The following is a 17,781-nucleotide window of genomic DNA, read 5'->3' as shown; positions in this document are numbered from 1 at the left end:
CTCAGGGGCCTTTCTAAATGCTCTCTCTGTCTTGGAGGTTTGCTGAGGTCTCAGAGAGAGCAAGTTGAAACCTTCTTGTGAACATCAGCTGAGCAGCGCTCCTGACTGGCTGCATTCATGCCCTGTTTTCCTGCAGCTCCTGGGATGTTGCTCTTTTCAGGGGTGTTGTTCCTTTTTTAAATATTTTTTTTCAAAATCTCTTCCTCCTCCCCATCTATGATCTCAACAGCACCACGAACCAAGGGGATTTAAAATTTTTTTTTAAATTTTTTTCAGCTTTTTGCTTTTGCAATTTGGCCGCTGAGGCAAGTTCAACGGTTTTCACATTCTTGTCTTTAATCTGCAGCCACAGAGAACACAAGGAAGGTTTATCAAGGATGGTGATGGGATCATCTCATGGAAAGGAGCACTAGGGCAAGCTGGGCAGACAGAGCTTTGTTCCTGCATGGACAGGCTCCATCTCCCAGGGACTGCAGCTGACAAGATCAGGCTGAACATGTGTAGAGATTGCAGTTGATAAAATCAGGCTGAACATGTGTAGAGACTGCAGTTGATAAGATCAAGCTGAACATGTGTAGAGGTTGCAGTTGATAAGATGGAGCTGAACATGTGTAGAGACTGCAGTTGATAAAATCAAGGTGAACATGTGTAGAGGTTGCAGTTGATAAGATCAAGGTGAACATGTGTGGCAGGGACTCAGGGAGTCTGCAGGAGCTCTCATCAGGCTGACATGAGCTTTGATGAGCCCCAGCTCTGCCCCCTCTCCCACAGCTCCAGGAGCAGCAGAGCAGTCCCCCCCCATCCAGACACAGCCCCAGTTCTGTATTTACAGCTGGAACAAGCTGGATCCCTCAGGGGGGCTGTGCCAGAGCAGGCAGAATTCAACCTGACAGGGGACTCCAAGGAAAAGCAGCAGGGAAAGGTCGTGGAGCCAGCATCAGTCCCCAGTGCCTGCCAACACAGGCTGGGCACCCCAAACACAACAAACCCCACATCAGGACATGCTGTATTCTCATGAAAAGGTCATTTCCCCCTGTACCTGCACTAACCAAGAGAGTGACTTGGCTTTTGGGTGCACAGCACCTCCCTGCCTATGCACAGACCCAAACCTTGATCCTGGCAGACAGCTCTAAATATTGCCCAGGATAATTACACCAGAGCAGCCAAGCCCCTTGTTTGGGGTGGAATGCTGCTCTGGAAACCCTCCCCAGCCCCCAGTGACAGTGGGGACAGGGTCCAGTGCTCCCAGAGCATTTCCAATCATCCTCTGCTGCCATCTCATCAGGGGAGCTCTGGCAGCCTCGTGCTCCTTTATTACAGCAAAGCTCTTACAAAGGCAAGGGGGAGGGGGAGAACAAGAACAGCAGCAGGAAAAGAAAGAAGGAAAAAAAAAAAATAAAAAAGCATCCTCCAGTAGGACAAGCATCTCATTTAAGGCTTTAATTAGTCTTCAAACACATAATGGGTTCTGGCACTATAAATCCACTTGACCTCTATTATTGTCAGCACTCGCCTGATAAATGGTGGCATTTGTTTTCCCAGTTGCTACTGGGCTAGAACAATACTTTTCTCCAAATAGAGAAAGCAAATAATATCAGTTATTTACAATGGCTGGGCCATAAAATGCTGGTGCCAAGCTGCAGTGTGCCCATCCATGGAAGGGCCATCTGCTCACCCTGCTCCTGCAGGCAGGGAAGGACCAGGGAATCCCAGCAGCTCTGGCTCCTGCTGTGGCTGAGGACACAGAACCACCGGGACAGGACTGATCCCTCCCTTTGCTGGGAGGCTCTGATGAGCTCTACCCAGAGCACAACAAATCTCAGCCCCCCAACAGGCCCTGAGCACAACAAAGCCCTGCTCCAGAACAAGAATCCTGCAGTTTTCTCCTCTGTGGCAAAACTGTTCCCTTACAAAAGCTGCACACAGTTATTGTGGCAGTACAGAGAAATTCCCTTGGCATCGAGATGCTTGTCTGGCTGAGCTGGGAGAAGATGCTCTGTGTTTGTGTCACCCCAGTTCTGCATCTCCACAATCCAGCCTGACAGCTGAGCGATGGGCTGAAAAGAACAGAAATAACAGCAATAACAGCAATAACAGCAGTGCTGCACATCCACACAGCACCCAGAGCCCGGGGGCATTTCCTGGCTGCACTCAGGGCGAGCAGCTGGCACAGAGCTCCTTGGATGGGGACAGGGAATGAGGAGATGCTCTGGATCACTGGCCAAGAGCCCTCACATTCAGACAGAAGAGCTAAAACCTGGAAAAAGAATCCTCCTTGCAGGTGGAAATGGCACAAGGGAGTTTCTTTCTTATTTGCTATTTATTTCCCCCGGTAGGAGCAAACTGAAGGTAGGAAAGCTGCAATCTTGGAATACAAGGGGATCTTATTTGCAGCCTTACAACTCTTGAGTAACTGCTGTGGTGTTGGGCACATCTTTGATTCCAGTTTTCCCCCAAAATGTGCAACAGACATCAGCTTTTCTGTAACCAAGGGTGATTTGCAAATAAAACGTTGGCAATTTGGGTCAAAGAATGAAATATTTAGGAGGAGTATTTGCAGAAAACACTTGAGAAAGTCAAGCCTGGAGGCTGTGGAAGGCTGGGCAGCGTCAGGCAGAGTCTCCTGTAACCAAACCCCCGCAGGCCATCCCTGCTGCAGACAGGAACACTCGTGGGGACAGAGGGATGTTCTGGGAGATCAGCTGAGCTGGGTGGAGCAGCTGGAGGAGGCTCAGAGCCCCAGGGCTCACCCAGCACAGGTGAGATGGGCTTGGCAGCAGCACCTGGCTCCTTCTGAGGGCAGGATTTCCCCTCCAGGATGCAGCAGAGCCTCATGACCTCCCACCAGCCATTATCAGCTGGTGTTGAGCAAGCAGAGATCAAAGGCAGGGTTCAGCTAAAAGTGACACACAATAATTAACGGGGGCAACATCTCCGGCAGCCAGACAAGCCCAAGGACACGATTCTGTCCTCCAGACTGACTCAGGGAGGGCAGGGAAGGAGCAGCCACGTGTCAGCTCAGCAGCCATCCAACACCCACAGGAAAATCCTCTAAAAAAGAGGGGGATGGACGTGATCCCTCCTCCTGTGATCAGCCAGCAGAACACACTGCCCACGCTGGACTGGGCTCTGGGCTCTGCCAGGGGCTTTGCTAAGCCAAGGTTGGCTGTGCCAGGGCTTGTCCCTACCAGGGAATGGTCCTGAGGTCACCCCAGGGATGACAGGGGCTCTGCTGAGCTCTGGCCTTGCCCTGCTCAGAGGAATGCCAAGGCACATCCATACATACCATCCATTTCTGTGGCCACACATACAGAAAGTTTTAAGACAGAAAAAGAAATTCTAGCTGGGCAAGAAAGAGAAATTCCTCCTTCTCTTTTCTTTCAAAAGTCCCAGCAAGCAGAGGAATCCTGTCCCTCAGGGCAGTGCTGTGCTCATGGCCAGAGCAGCACCACAGCCAGGGCATTTCCTACCCAGCAGCTTCCAGGGAAAACTGTCTGGGAAGGAACCAGACAGCTCAGCAGGGCTGGGAGTGCTGCTGGAGCCTGGAACTGCAGCCAAAGGGAACTTCAGCCCTCCCAGAACCAAGGATTTCCAACAAGTTCTCCCTCCCCACAACAAGAGGTTTAATCTGGATTGGATGCACGGCTTTGCCACAAGCCACGTTGTGCCTTCTCTGCCACAGGCTTCAAGAACTGGCCTGCTCCTCACCCTTTTTTCCAGCACTTGCCATCTCCCCTGGCATCAAGATAAAACAAATTTCAGTAGCACAACATCATCTTCTCCAGTCCTGGAGCATTTCCTCTGCTGTGAGCCAAGAACTGCTGCTGTATTTGACACCAGTGCTGGGAGGGAGGCTCATGCACACAGCAGGATCAGAGAGGAACCTTAAATACTCAGGGAAAAGCATTTCAAAACTTCCTAAAGCCAATACTGGGGCAGTCTGAAGTGAGTGCTAAATTACTGAGTTTAAAATCCAAATGACTCAGAGGTTCATCCCCCCACCAGTGCTGCTGGAATGACTTCACAGCTGTAACAGCAGAGGATTTAGAAAAAAAAAACCTCATTATAAAGAGGAGGCATCCTTGAGAAACCTGAATCTTCACTGCAGAACCCCTGTGGAAGCAGCTCTCCTGAAGGGCCACACTGACAGGTCTTTTGGGCATCCCAAAATGTTCAGAAACATTCCTGTTTCCAGATACTGTAGAAGGGGAAGGATGGAAGATTGGATGGATGGATGGATGGATGGATGGATGGATGGATGGATGGATGGAATCCTCTCCCTGAGAGCCCCTGCTGGAGCACAGCAAAGCCACCAGCCCACCAGCCCTCCCTGCCCTTGGCCAAAAGCCACTCTGCTCCTGCAGCACCTCACCCATCCATCAGCCCTGCCTCAGCAGGTACAATCACCCAGCACAGCCTCAGGCTTTGCTTTTCACCATGAAGAAAAGGCTGAGCTGCAGCCCAGCAGCTCCTGGGAAACACCAAATCCAGCAGAGGAGATTGAACACTGAGCACTTTGAATTGCTGCCCTTGCTCAGAGTGGCTGCAGGGGACTGGGCAGGTTCTGTGCTGGGGATGTGACCCCAACCCTGCCCCAGGGAAGGCAAATGCTTCCCAGACAGTGAAATCACAGCCTGGGGGAGCAGGGCTGGCCCACTGTCAGCAAGATGCTGCTCTCACACTGCCACAGCTCCCAGCTGACAGCTTTCTGCAGGAGCATTGAGCAAACGACAGGGGAGGAACATCCCCGAGGCTGGGCAGCATCACCTCCTCCCTGCTTGCATCAGCACAGGGATGGTCAATGCTGCCTGCTTTATCAGCCCTAAACACTTTCTAGGTACTTCAAAGATATTTAAAGCGAGCAAACAAACAAAAACAAACAGGCTGGGAAACATAAAAGCAGATTTTTTCTTCTATTTCAGTCTGATTGATCCAAGGGTTCAAAGATTTCTGTGAAGAGATGAGCTCAAACTGCACTGAGGATGCAGAGCCCCACAGTCACAGCCCCACAGGGCTGAGCAGTGCTCAGGAGGGATTGGGGGGCTGTGCCCACTGCAGAACACTCAGGGACGGAGCACAGAGCCCTGGAGCACCAGACAGGCAGGGCAGCCTCATCCCTGCCCCTTCTCAGCAGAGAGGGGAGTCAGGCTCATTCTCTGAGCCAAACTGGCAAGATTTACCTGTAAATAATCCCTTATTCCAGGAAAGGGCAGCTCAGAGCTCCCAGTCCATGCTGGGCACAGGCAGCTCCTCACAGAGCAGATCTGCAGCTTCAACTCTTCTGCAAAAGGGCACCAGTGCTGTCTGTCTGTCTGCACCCCAGTGCTGGTTCTCACCCTGGTTGCCTTCACCCCTAAAAACAACCCCCTGGAGCCACAGAAAGTCCTTCATCCTCTCCAAAGGCAAAGCCTACCAGTGCTCAACTCTCAGCCTGCAGCGTGTGAAAGAGAAGGAGATTTATTCAGGGCCACATTTTTGGTTGTTTGGAGAAGCAAACCCAGCCCCTGTTTATTTACTTGGCGCTCCAGCTCCTCTCCAGCCTCCCTCAGTTTGTTGCTTTAAGCTCTGTGTGTTTGCCTTTCCCAACAAGGTCGCTGCTTTCACAAGACTCCTGCAGCCCTGCCCCACTTCCCCAGCCTCCAGCTTTGTCTTCTGACATCCAAATACTCTCAGAATATTAATTAAAATCATCAAGAGCTCAGCAAGGGGAGCCAGAACAGCAGAGAGAAACATCAGGCACTCCTTCCACCCCCAGAGCCCAGGGAAGGGCAGTGACCAAGGAGGAGCCTGTGAAGGACACCACAGTGAAAACCTGGCCCAGCCTCTGCTTGGAAGCCTTACTGTACCTGCCTGATGGAACTGATGTGTTTAATCACATTTGCCTCATCAGAGGGGTTCAGCATCCTTAGGAATGTGCAGCCATTTTGTAACTTTAAGCAGGAAAAAATCTGAATGGAATAAAAAAGTGAAAAGCTCTCCTCACCATGAGATTTGTCAACATCAAAAGGCACTGCTGGTTCAGGAGCCAGCTCCAACCTCAACTCCCTCACCTGCTTCCTATTACAGAAACAGATGTTCCTCTGGCTGGAAACTGCTGCTATTAATAATATAAATAATTATGTTCTTCTAATAATTTAATAGGTGCACAGGAGGGTACCAAAATTTCTGGCAGCCATAAAATACATCTCCCTCCCCTCAAGGGCTTAGAGACACATTGGTGGCCTCTCATCCTCCAGTGAAGTTTGGGATAAGAGAGGTGAAAAGGATAAAAGCTAAGGAGAAATCAAGGAGCCAGGCTCCTCTCTGCAGGCTGTGCCTCCTGTGGCAGGGCCAGCCCCTTCCCCACCTGCAGAGCACTGAGAGCTCAGCCAGGTGTGGCCTCGCAGTCCCTCCCTGCAGCCCAACACCACAGAGCTGATTTTACCTCCCCAGCAGATTCCCAGAGCTGGAGAGGGGGAATCAGCTCTCCAGATCCTTCTGTCCCTGCACTGCTAATCCCACTTGTTTGCCGTGTTCCTCCTCCCAAGAACACTTTGTCCTTCTCTCCACAAACAGCCCCAGCCTTGGGAATGTGAGCGGGAGCACCGCGGATTAACGGGGCCACTGCAACCTCCAGAGCTCTGCCTGCAGCTGCTCAGCCCCTTCCCATCCTCCAGGATCCCACAGACCTGCACAGATCCCACTGCTGGCTCCAGATGTTAGCACAGCACATCTGGATCTGCAGAGTGCACTGAGCAGCCCCTGGGCCACATCCACACAGCCCCAATACTGAGATTTATTTCCTCTCCTCCTTTCACAACAGAGTAACCGGCCAGAAGTGTCGCAGACAACTTTTATGAAAAATCCTTTCCTTAAGATTTTTCCTCCTGAGAAGCTGAGAGGCCTCAGGAACAAAATGCAAACAATGGTTATCTGCTGCTGTGGAATGCAACAGGTGCATCTGTGATTGGTCTCATGTGGTTGTTTCTAATTAAAGGCCAATCACAGCTGGCTCGGACTCTCTGTCCGAGCCACAAACCTTTGTTATCATTCTTTCCTATTCTATTCTTAGCAAGCCTTCTGATGAAACCTTTTCTTCTATTCTTTTAGTATAGTTCTAATGTAATACGTATAATAAAATAATAAATCAAGCCTTCTGAAACATGGAGTCAGATCTTTGTCTCTTTCCCAACCCAAGAACCCCTGTGAACACGGTCACACAGAAGGAATCCCCTGAGGAGATGCCAGGCTTATTAAATTTTATGGGAAAAGAAAGGGTTAGGGTTACGAGCTCTGCAGGATTTACAAGAGGAGATGAGGGGCACAGGGAGCTGGGGGAGCTGCTGTGGCCCCACAGCATTTGAGCTCAGCTCCAGTGGGGCACAGCAGGACACTGTGGCTCCCTGCCCACACCTCACCTTGCCAGGAGCAGCTGCAGCAGGGAGGCAGCAGGTTATCAATGTGAGATCAATACACACACACACAGCCAGCCTCTCCTGCCCTCCAGGGCACAGTGCCTCAGCCCAGCATCATCCCCTCCACGTCAGCGCTGCCCACAGGGCACTGTGCCCGTGCCACAAGGTCACATTTAATCAGTGACACCTCCTGGCATGCAGGGTGTGCATTAATAACTCTGCCCCAGCACGGAGCTGCCAGCTGGCAGTGCCAGGCACCCACCCGTGGGCAGTGGGCAGTCCAGGACAGTCCTGGCAGCCCTGTGGGGACTTGTCTGTGCCACCCTGCTCCCTGGCAGCACAGGCAGTGATCCAGAGCCAGTGAAGCCACTCTGGCTGCTGTGACCAAGTGTGGTCACATCTTCTTTCCACATTCAGCGCTGCTGGTGTTCCTGTCACCCAGTGTGTGCTGATGGTCCCAGCCTGCCTCCAGTCCCTGCCCTGCGCTTGTTACTGGGTGCTAATCAGAACAAGAGCAGCCAAAAATCCCTGCCAGTCACTCCTGAAAGCCTCAGGTATCAGTCAAATCAGAGAAAAGAAGCAGAGCTTTAAAAGACACAAAAGCTGGTTTGCTGCATGGCACGTGGAATTTCATTCCCAATGCAGATTAATTCCATTAACTCCTTCTGTGCCCTTTTTTGGGGACTATTTCCTGCTTTTGCAGCATGTAGAAAGCACAGAGCAAATATCCCTTTGTGGTGAAGGCACTCACAGCTTATTCTGCTCCAGCATTTCCATTTCCTGCCCACTTGCAAATGGGGCAAGGAATGGTCCCTCCCCACACCACCAAATTCCTGACTTCCCAAAGCCACCAAAACGCCAGGAACTCACCTTGTGCCTCGTAGCCAGGGTAGGGATGAGCTGCAGCCAGGTGTTCCTCGCCAGGGGCCAGGCCCAGAGCTGTCCTGAGCTGGGCCATGTTCAGCTGTGCTGTCATCTCCCCACTCCTGTCCCCAATCTGCAGCAGGAAAACCAACAGGGACTGGTTAAAGGCAGGGGCTGCTCCAAGCACACCACCCCCAGCCCAGGGTTTGCCAGGGCTACCCCAAAATCAAACACAGAGAGCACACAGCTCTCCAGAACCATTCCCCAGGGATCATTTGGGAGAGGGTCTGTGCTGCAGCTCAAACAGCTCAGGGCAAGGACTGAGAGGGCTCAGCTCGCCCAGTGCCACAGGACTGAGCCTCAACGGGCTCATCTGGGCTGTCCTGCAGGCACACAGAGCCCTGGAGCTCCCAGCCCCGTTCCTCAAGGATTTCCATAGTTACTGAGCACAGACACCATCAGCCACGTGGGCACACCAGGGCCCTGGGAGCCCTTCTCTCCTGGCTCACAGCCATACAACTTCGAGTTGTTCCTAGTGATCCACCCACACAATGCTCCAAAAATTCCTTCACAAGTCCACATTTTCCCCAATTGCCACCTCTAGCTGGCCTGAGGCCAAGGAAGCTGATGTTACACGTTTGGACAGAGATGTTAAAATGAAGAGTTGTGGGACACAGCACTGGATCCTCCTCAGAGTTTAAGCCCAGCAGAGAATGGCTGTGCTGCACACCACAGAGGTCACCCAGAAACTGCCTCTAATCTTCAGAGGAAGACCTTGGCTGTTCCCCTGGAGAGGCCAGCTCCTGTTAAATGCCTGGCAACAGCTCCTTTGTGTCCCCTGCCATGGTCTGCAGCATGGAACAAACCCATAAATCCCCACATTATTTATGACAAAGCCCCAAGCTCCAGTAAAGGGAGGCAGATCAAAGGGCTTATCACCAGGCATAAATCCCCCTGCCAATTACAGGAGATTTGCTGTTGACATCATCTCCAGAGAAATGACTATGTCCATGTTAGGTCTTACAGTCCTTGATGCTCATTTATTAAATGCTTCCCTGACTTCCACTCAGTTCAGATCATCTCCAAAGCTCCATTAACAACCAGGAACAGACAGGCAGGACAATGACCCCGGGCAGGAGCTGCCACACACACAGCAAAGCCCTGGTTCCTGCCCCCAGCCTCCCAGAGCTGCACTCTGAGATGACAAAAGTACTCCAGAGCAGTGGCAGCTGCCAGGGTTTTTAGGTAAATATCCTTTCTTCCAGTGGGATTTTGTGAGTAACCTCTGATCAACCTGCAGCAGTTTCCATGTGGTTACCCTGAGCTGGTTTCACTTGGATTCAAATGCCACCATTAGGTTTTTGTTGGGAAAAAGGTGATGGGAAATGAGTTATGAACATCAGCGTGAAAAGGCTGAATTCCACGAGGTTTCTCCTGGCCAAAATCCTGGTGCTTGTAAAGGGACAGTCTCTCACAATTCATGATGGGGGGATTTCATCAGCCACCTGCCAGGAGGAACCCACAGCTGGCACAGCTGGAGCCACAGCCAGCACCCTGCAGTGACAACACTGGGACCCCCACCCTGCTGGGTCTCCCCTCCACCCTCAAAAGCCCCAGGACCAGCAGGGCTGATCCTCCCAGGGCTCCCCAGCTATCTGAGGACTCAGCCCCAGCCTGAACAGAGCTGGGAAAGTCCTAAAATGTGCAGGCCAAAGAACAGTATTTCTGTGTGCCTGATAAGTATAATTAAATCTGTAATTAGGCTGCTGTGTCAGCCCTACTCAGAGATTTAGCCAACCTAAGAGACAGGCAGGAGAACACCCAGCACACTTACAGATGGTGATTTCAATTAGTGCTTCAAGAGGGCAATTTCTTCATCTGGGGAAGACTAAAGAGGCCACAGCCGATTTCCTCAACACACTGAAAAGAGCAAACAGTGGAATTCTGGCTTTCTGCACTTCTGAGGCACCAGGAAAGCTGCAGAGAGCTGGGCAAGGTGAAACCAGAGCAGCTGCACACACAGAGGGGTGGCAGTGGCACAGGGCTGGCTGCAGGCTGTGCGAACCCAGGGACAGCACCCACACTGCAGCTCCAGCTCAGCTGGGATCTCCCTGGGCTCAGCAAAGTGGGATTTTACACCCTGGACACTGCACAACACCTTGGCCAGCCAGGGGAGGAGTCCCCAGGTCCTTTCTCACCCAGAACTTTGGTTAAGAGCAAAGCACAGCTCACACACTTGTTGTAATCAAGGGCAAGGCTGGGAGCCTCCCATCAAAAAGTGTTTTCCAGCCAAGCTCTGCAGTTCCTAAGAACTGAGCCAGCACAGAGAGAAGGGCTTTCCAGAGCAGGGAGAGCATCAATTTAACTTATTGGCATAAAAGAGCCTTGCTCTCAACATTTGTCACAGGCTCCCTCTGGTTTGCACCAGCCTCTCTTACCTCTTGGGAGATCTCAAGGTGTTTCCTTGCAAAGTGCAAAGCCTGCTCGTGGCTCCCCAGGGACACGTAGGCATTTCCCAGGCTCCAGCAGGCTCTTCCTTCTCCCACCCTGCAGGACAGAAAACTGTCAAAGCACAGAAATGCTGAGCAAAGCCAGCAGGGCCTCTTGGAGAGCCCTGACAGCCAAGGCTCCCTGCTCTGCTTCCACCTCCACAGAGCTCCTGCACTGAAAATGAAGCGAGCTGAACATCTTCAACTCTGCTTACACTGGGGAGGGACAACAGGAGAGGCAGGACAGCACCCACAGGGACAAAGTGCCAGCATTGCAGCAAGGGCCAGCTTTGGCTTCACTGCTGAGCCCCAGCCTGAGAGGAGAAATCAAAGCTCCTGCCCAGCTCCCACCTCACACAAGCAGGGCTCCTCTCAGAGCTGCACAGAGAGAATGTGTCCTAGGGTGAGTTTATGGTGCTTGTATCCCCATCTGTGTGTTCTGTTTGTGCTGGATATCATGTTCTGTGCCTTCAAGACTGGCTCTGAAGGGTGAAAGTTTTGATTTGGTTTTGCTATCAGCCACTCCCCCACAGCTGGCAGGACACACAGACAGGGCAGTACAAGGTGCTGCTTTTGCTTTGCTCTCGCTTCTGCTTTGCATCTGCTTGCTCTTGCTTCTGCTCATTAGTTAGTTTAGCTGAACAGTCCAAACTCCTTCCTGGACTGTTTCTTCTTTCCCTTTTTTGAACCTACTTGAACCTGACCCAGACTGGGCCCTGGGAACTCCCAGAGTTTGCACCTTGTGGCTGCAGCAGCTGCCCCAGCGCTGGAGGGACTGAGAACAGAGCAACCACCCCCAAGAGAGACTTTCTGAATTTGTCATCTTTGTCAGAGTGGTGTCATCTGGTATTGTTCATTCTGTGTGCTGGGGGTGCTGTGCCTGTTCAATAAACAGGTTCTTTCCACTTCTCTCCAAGGAATCCTTCCCAAACCAGTTGTGGGATGGGGCTGTGTGGGTTTGCTGTCTGGAGGGGACCCCTTTGGAGATTCTCTCCCAAATTTGCCCTCAACCAGGACAGAAAGCAACACCCAGCTCTGGTTCAGCAGCAGCCCAGAGCTGAACCAGCAGGGAGAGAACACTGCAGGCAGCTGAGCCCCAGCACTGCATCACCAGGGTGAGCTCACAGCATGGAACTGCACCAGCAGAGCACAGGCACAGCTCTCCACAGGACACTGCTGGATTCCAGGAGCCAGGGGAATGTGGAGCTGCCCTGGGCAGCCCAGACCCCCAGCCTGGCTGTTTGCAGCTGTTTGCAGGAGCAGGCAGAGCCTCCTGAGCTCTGCAAACGAGCAGATGTGGGGGGAGAAAGGATAAAAAAAGCACCTGGGGGCGCAGGGGGAGGTTCAGCATGACTGCAACTCCCTTTTCAGAGGTTTGGGCGGGTTGATCAGCATTTCACCGTTTTTCTTGTCACCCTGCTCAATACCTTCTGCTCACAGGGTGTGTTCCCAGAAACGCAGGAGCCCACAGGCCTGCACCCCCACAGCATGATTCACCCCTGGTGGGATTGTGCCTGCCCCGAGCGGAGCCTGCCCGGCTGCTGGCACAGCTCTCCCATCCTGATGTCCCTGCTCCATCTAGTGGAGGACACCCGGGCTCCCAGGGAATTCAGCACCACGCTGCAAAGGCACTGAGCTGCACGAGGGCTCAGGAGCAGAATATCCAGGAAAAAGGAACCAGCTTCTCAAAAAAAATTTAAATTTAAGAAAAACTAAAAGGCCAAGCCTCCTAAATAACGAGGAGCAAGACCAAGATACATCATCTGCATGCTGTCTATGCAACATCATCTGTACATGGAGGTTTCCAGCATTAACCCAGGGCAAAATGGCACACTTGTGTGCACTAAACACACAGATTTTAAGGGAAATATAACTTTTGGGAGCTCTCTAGAGGCCCTCCTGGGACAACACAGCAGCAGCACTGGCAAGGCACTGAGCACGATGCACCTCTCATTAGAAATCTCACTCAGCCCACACAGAAACTGCACTGGGGGCACAATCCCAGGTTTGAGTGACACCAGAAAGGTGAATCAGGCCAAGATTTTGACAGATGATTGGACTAACAACTGGCTGCCCAGAGATTTCTAATGCCTCCCAAGCGCACACATCACTGGTGCTTAACCCCAGCACGAGAGAACAGAAATCAGAAGGGTCAGGGCTCTCCACCCTCACCTGAGGCTCTCCCTTACCTGTCCCCCAGCTCCTGTGCTATCACCAGGTGCCTCAGGTGGTACTCAATGGCTTTCTCATAGTCCTGAAGCAGCGTGCACGTGTTCCCCAGGCTGTAGCAAGCCTGGGCTTCTACTGCTTGGTCCTTGAGCTGTCTGGAGAGCTGGAGCGTTTTCCTGCAGGGAACAGTGGGAACCAAGAACCCTGGTCAGTGCCAGGCCACAGGGAGGTCACCCCTTGGAGCAACACCCTGCATCACCCACCACAGCAGCCCTGTGCCACCCTGTTCTTCTAAAGGTTTCCAAGCCTTCTGATGTTTACATTCTTGTAGCGAACTTTCTCACACATTTTATGTAAATAATTACTTGCTTTGCATTCCTTTCTGGAGGAGAAACTTGACAGACTGTTGGTTTCTCCAGTGCCATGGGAGAGGTGGCACTTACACCCTCCAATCCACTGTTGTTGAAGTGAAGGGAGCGACCCACCTTTGTTGATCAGCATCTGACTCCAGCTTATTGATCAAATTAGACACCTTTTATAACAGTGCTAATTCACTTCATGCATATTGCAAAATCTGAGCTCCTGATAGGCTGTAGAGAAAACTTCAGCTCCTCCTTTAGTTTACAATACCTGAAGTTAGTTTATTGAAACCAAGATCAGTGTTCTCACCATGATATGAAAAGTTCTCAAAACCTTCATATCTGTTCTCAGACCGGCCATCTGTTCCCAGCGCAGCCAAGGACAGAATATTGCCTGTTTTTGAGGAAACGGTCTGAGAATCTTGTTGTTTATATAAAAGGTGGCTGAGAACCTAATTATTTACAGGATCAAGCCTGGGAAAGGCTGCTTTACAGCAGCCTTCTATCTTTCCCTCAGCTGAGTACCTTCATGGCCTCTTTCTTTAAGCCATGCTTAAACCAGGCTCTCCACACACTGTCACTTTGGAGAATCTCTAAATGTTAGAGGCAGAAATTAAACTCCCCTTCTTTTACATTGAAAGTCACAGTGTGCATGTAATTTTATTTCATGTCCTAGAGTGACAGCCCTGCTACCTCAGGTCCCTTGTCACAGCCCCTGGTGCTGAGGGGTGGCTGTGACCGCCCAGGATTTAGGGGAGCAGCCCCTGGCACTCACCTGTAGTAGTCAGCAGAGATGTCAAACCTGCCCAGGAAGATGTGGGCATTGCCCAGGTTGCTGTAGGCGCGGCGCTCTGCAGCCTTGTCCCCAAACTCCTTGGCGATGGCCAGGCGCTGCAGAGACACAGCACACACAGCCCTGTCAGCACCGACCCCTCTGCAACAGCAGCTGATCTTGTGTGACATTTGTGAGGTCCCCAGGAGGAATTGAGAATCTGACTTCCTCAGAGTCCGACACAGCTGATGGTGATTGGTCATTAAATTAAAACAATTCGCATGAAAACAAACATGCACCTGTTGGTAAACAATCTCCAGACCACATTCCAAAGCAGCAAACACAGGAGAAGCCAATCAGATTATTATTTACATTTTTCTCTGAGGCTTCTCAGCTTCCCAGGAGAAGAAATCCTGACAAAAGGATTTTTCAGGAAAATGTGACAGTGACAATCTGCCCTGGGGAGCAGCTCCCAGGGCTGCAAAGCTCCCACCCAGCCAGTGCTGAACCTGCCTGGAAGGGTGGCTTTAGCAGGAAACCTCTCCCTCTTCTGCAGCTCAGCATCAGGAAAGGCTCTTGGAGAAGTGGCAGTGATGCTGCACCCCAGTGTCACAGTTATATATTCAGAAAAATCTTTTTGCCCAGGATTTTGCTCCTGGGAAGATGAGAAGCTTCAGAGAAAAAGGAAAACAAATTCTTATTTCATTTGCTTCTCTTCTGTTTTGCTCATGCAGAATGTGTTTGGAGATTGTTTCATTGATTTTTGGCGTGTTTTCACTCACTTGCTAATTATGGCCAAGCTGTGTTGAGGCCCTGGAAAGAGTCACAAGTTTTCATTAGTATCTTTTTAACCTTCTGTAAATATATTTTCTGGTTTTTTTTAGCATAGTTTTGTACAGTATTTTTAATGCAATATAGTATCATAAAACAATAAATTAGCCTTCTAAGAACATGGAGTCAAATTCACCATTCATTCCTGCCACAAGGCACCCAGCAAATACAAAACCCCAGTGCTGTGCCCCCAGCATTTAAAAACCAGAGGAACAGTGAATCTCCATCTTCCCTGCACGGGAACTGATACACACTCTGCAACAGAAGCTAAATTGCATTTGAATTGGGGCAGGGACTTTGTCACCTCACCTCCCTGTAAAGCTTTGCAGAAAGTTATTATGTTCTACAAGCAGCATTTATTCTTGATCAACAGCTCTTTCAGCAGCTTAATTAAATTCATGGCTTGCATTTATTAAAATCTAGACTGAGACAAATTAAGAGCAGAAAAAAAAAAACCTCCTTGCTAGACCCAGCTGCAATTTGCCCTTGGATCCCTCCTTTGGTTTCCAAGCCAACAGCACCCTTCCCTCAAAGCTGCTGAGATGTACTGATGGGACTGGAGTAAGGTTTGCTCAGAGTGAGGTGGTACAACAGGGCAGAGTTTGCTCAGAGTGAGGTGGTACAATAGCGCAGACCATGGGTCCACAGGAGTGGATACAGTCAGGGAACATCATCCTGTGCCGCTGGCCGGGGTGAGAGAACATCTCCGTGCTGCTGGCGGTGAGGGAAACATCTCCCTGTGCCTGCTGGGCCGGGGTGAGAAGGAAACATCTCCCTGTGCCTGCTGGGCCGGGGTGAGAAGCAAAGCTGCTGCCAGGAAGGAGCAGAGGTGTCTCCTACCTCCTTGTGGAAGGCAATGGCCTCAGTGAAGTTGCCCAGCAGGTACTGGGTGTTGCCAAGGTTGCCATAAGCACGGCCCTGTGCAGCTCTGTCCCCCAGCTCCTTCACCAGGGACAGGTTCCTCCTGAAAGAAAGCAGGCAGAGCATCCATGAGGCACAGCCCTGCACAGAGAGGAAGGAGAGGCAGCCCTGGAGAAGGCATTTCCCCCCCAAGCACAGGTGACAGGCTGGTGACCCGTGCTGGACATTCCTGGCAGCTCAGGCCAAGCCAGGGGTGCAGGTGCTGCTGCTGTGTCCCCTCAGGCAATGGGTGACTCTGTGCAGGATCACACCTGTGCTCACATCAAACCAGAAATGGCCTCAGTGCAACACCAGGAGCACAGGAAGAAGATTTCCCTGTCCTGCTGCAGGGAGAGAGGCCAGATCCACAGTGCCATTCTCCTGGCATTTCTCTATCTTGTTTTTACCCTTTACACAGCACAGAGAATGGTGGAGCACTCACCATTGGCACAAATTCACCCCTTGGCTATGCTACACGCACCACTCCTTGGAGGAAGGGTGGGGAGCTGTTCATGGGCACTATCACATCCTCAGATATCAGGGAAGGGATAAAAGATCTTATCACTCTCCGCACTTAAAAAGCCTATTTTAAAAACCGCATCGCAAAAGCACAAGGAGAAAACACAAGCCCCAAATTCTGGTGCTGACCTTCCCGTGTGGCACATGACTGATCTTTGAAATGATTTGGGAAAAGGAAGGTTGAGACAAAGTGCAGATCCTCGAGCAGAGCCAGGACTCCAAAGTGCCTCCTCCCTGGGGTGAGGGGATGGAGACACGCAGGGCTCCATCCTCACAGAGGCCAGCAGAGAGCAGCAGGGGCCTCAGGAGCTGGGAGCTCAGCTTCCCACCCCAGCCCTGGCCAGCAGCACCGCTGCACTTCATTGCATGATCACCATTCAACCCACAGAGGCAATGCCAGCATGAATTTCAGCTCAGATCTTATAAAAGACCTCTCCTCACCTTCCTTGAGATTAATTTGCCAACACAGCTTGGCATCTCAGGGAAATATTCCTAATCTATTACAACCTGCAAATTCTCAGCCAGTGGCCCTGTTCCCTGCAGGAGAAGGGTCTGGCCAAGCTTGGATACTCACTCATAATATTCTGAAGCTTTCTGTAGTGTGTCCTTGACTTCCTGAGGCAGGTAGCCTGGGTCCTGGGCTGTGTTCCAGGATAAATGCTTTCCCTTTGCATGGTAAACATTCCCTATATTATACAGAGCTCTGGCCTCACCTACCTACAGGGAGGAAGAACAGCAAAGTGTCACACTTCATATCCCAGCATGGGCCTCTCCTCTGCTGGGCAGAGATGGCCAGAACCATGAGTCTACACGTCCTCCCCATCTTTCAGAACCATGAACCCATGTTGTCCTTCCCCATCTCTCAGAACCACAAGCCCACGTTGCCCTTTCCCGTTTTTGAGATCCACAAACCCACATTGTCCTTCCCCATCTTTCAGAACCATGACCCCACATTGTCCTTCCCCATGTTCACCCTCACAGCAGCAGTGTGATGGCAGCCAGCAGGGAGAGCTTCCCCCTGCAGCTCCTCCCAAGCCCACCTTGACCAGATCACATTTACTGACCTGCAGACAGGTAATTTTTAAAGCCAGGAGATATTTCCTGCTGGAAGCATTACCTTGTCCCCCTGCTCCCGAGAAATGTCCAGGTGTCTCTGGCAGCAAACCACAGCTTCATCAAACTGCCCCAGGATTTTCAGGGTGTTCCCAAGGTTGCCACTTGCCTTGGCCTCTCCAATTCGGTCCCCAATGGTTCTACAAGATGAAGATGTTAAAGAGCTCAGAGACTTTAATTCACCAAATAAAAAAATATCTGCTGGAGGCAGATTTAACTGCAGCTTAGCACAGACACCTGGCTGGAGAGCTTCCCACAGGCTCCACAATTCTGAAGGCAGATCCTTGTTCCCCATTTGCTGTTTCAGAGCTGCTCTAATGACTGCAGGTCACTGCAGGGAGTGCTGGGGACAGAAGTGGACCCTGCTCTTG

General features: G+C 51.3%; 1 protein-coding gene across 4 annotated transcripts in view; it reads right to left on the bottom strand.

Annotated features, from left to right (window-relative positions):
• The window catches only part of GPSM1 (G protein signaling modulator 1), a 66,425-nt gene that overhangs the window by 27,767 nt on the left and 20,877 nt on the right, over window positions 1-17,781 (bottom strand). For all 4 annotated transcript variants that reach the window (XM_064727370.1, XM_064727368.1, XM_064727369.1 and 1 more), the window contains exons 3-9: window positions 17,415-17,550; window positions 16,872-17,014; window positions 15,719-15,842; window positions 14,051-14,166; window positions 12,937-13,092; window positions 10,697-10,805; window positions 8,265-8,391 (exon numbers count right to left, since the gene is read on the bottom strand). In XM_064727370.1, coding sequence (XP_064583440.1) covers window positions 8,265-8,391; window positions 10,697-10,805; window positions 12,937-13,092; window positions 14,051-14,166; window positions 15,719-15,842; window positions 16,872-17,014; window positions 17,415-17,550 — 911 coding nt within the window. The remainder of the gene's footprint in view (window positions 1-8,264; window positions 8,392-10,696; window positions 10,806-12,936; window positions 13,093-14,050; window positions 14,167-15,718; window positions 15,843-16,871; window positions 17,015-17,414; window positions 17,551-17,781) is intronic.

This window comes from Zonotrichia leucophrys, chromosome 17 (assembly GCF_028769735.1).
Source record: "Zonotrichia leucophrys gambelii isolate GWCS_2022_RI chromosome 17, RI_Zleu_2.0, whole genome shotgun sequence".
NCBI lineage: Eukaryota > Metazoa > Chordata > Aves > Passeriformes > Passerellidae > Zonotrichia > Zonotrichia leucophrys.
This window is presented reverse-complemented; position numbering and strand designations above follow the sequence as displayed.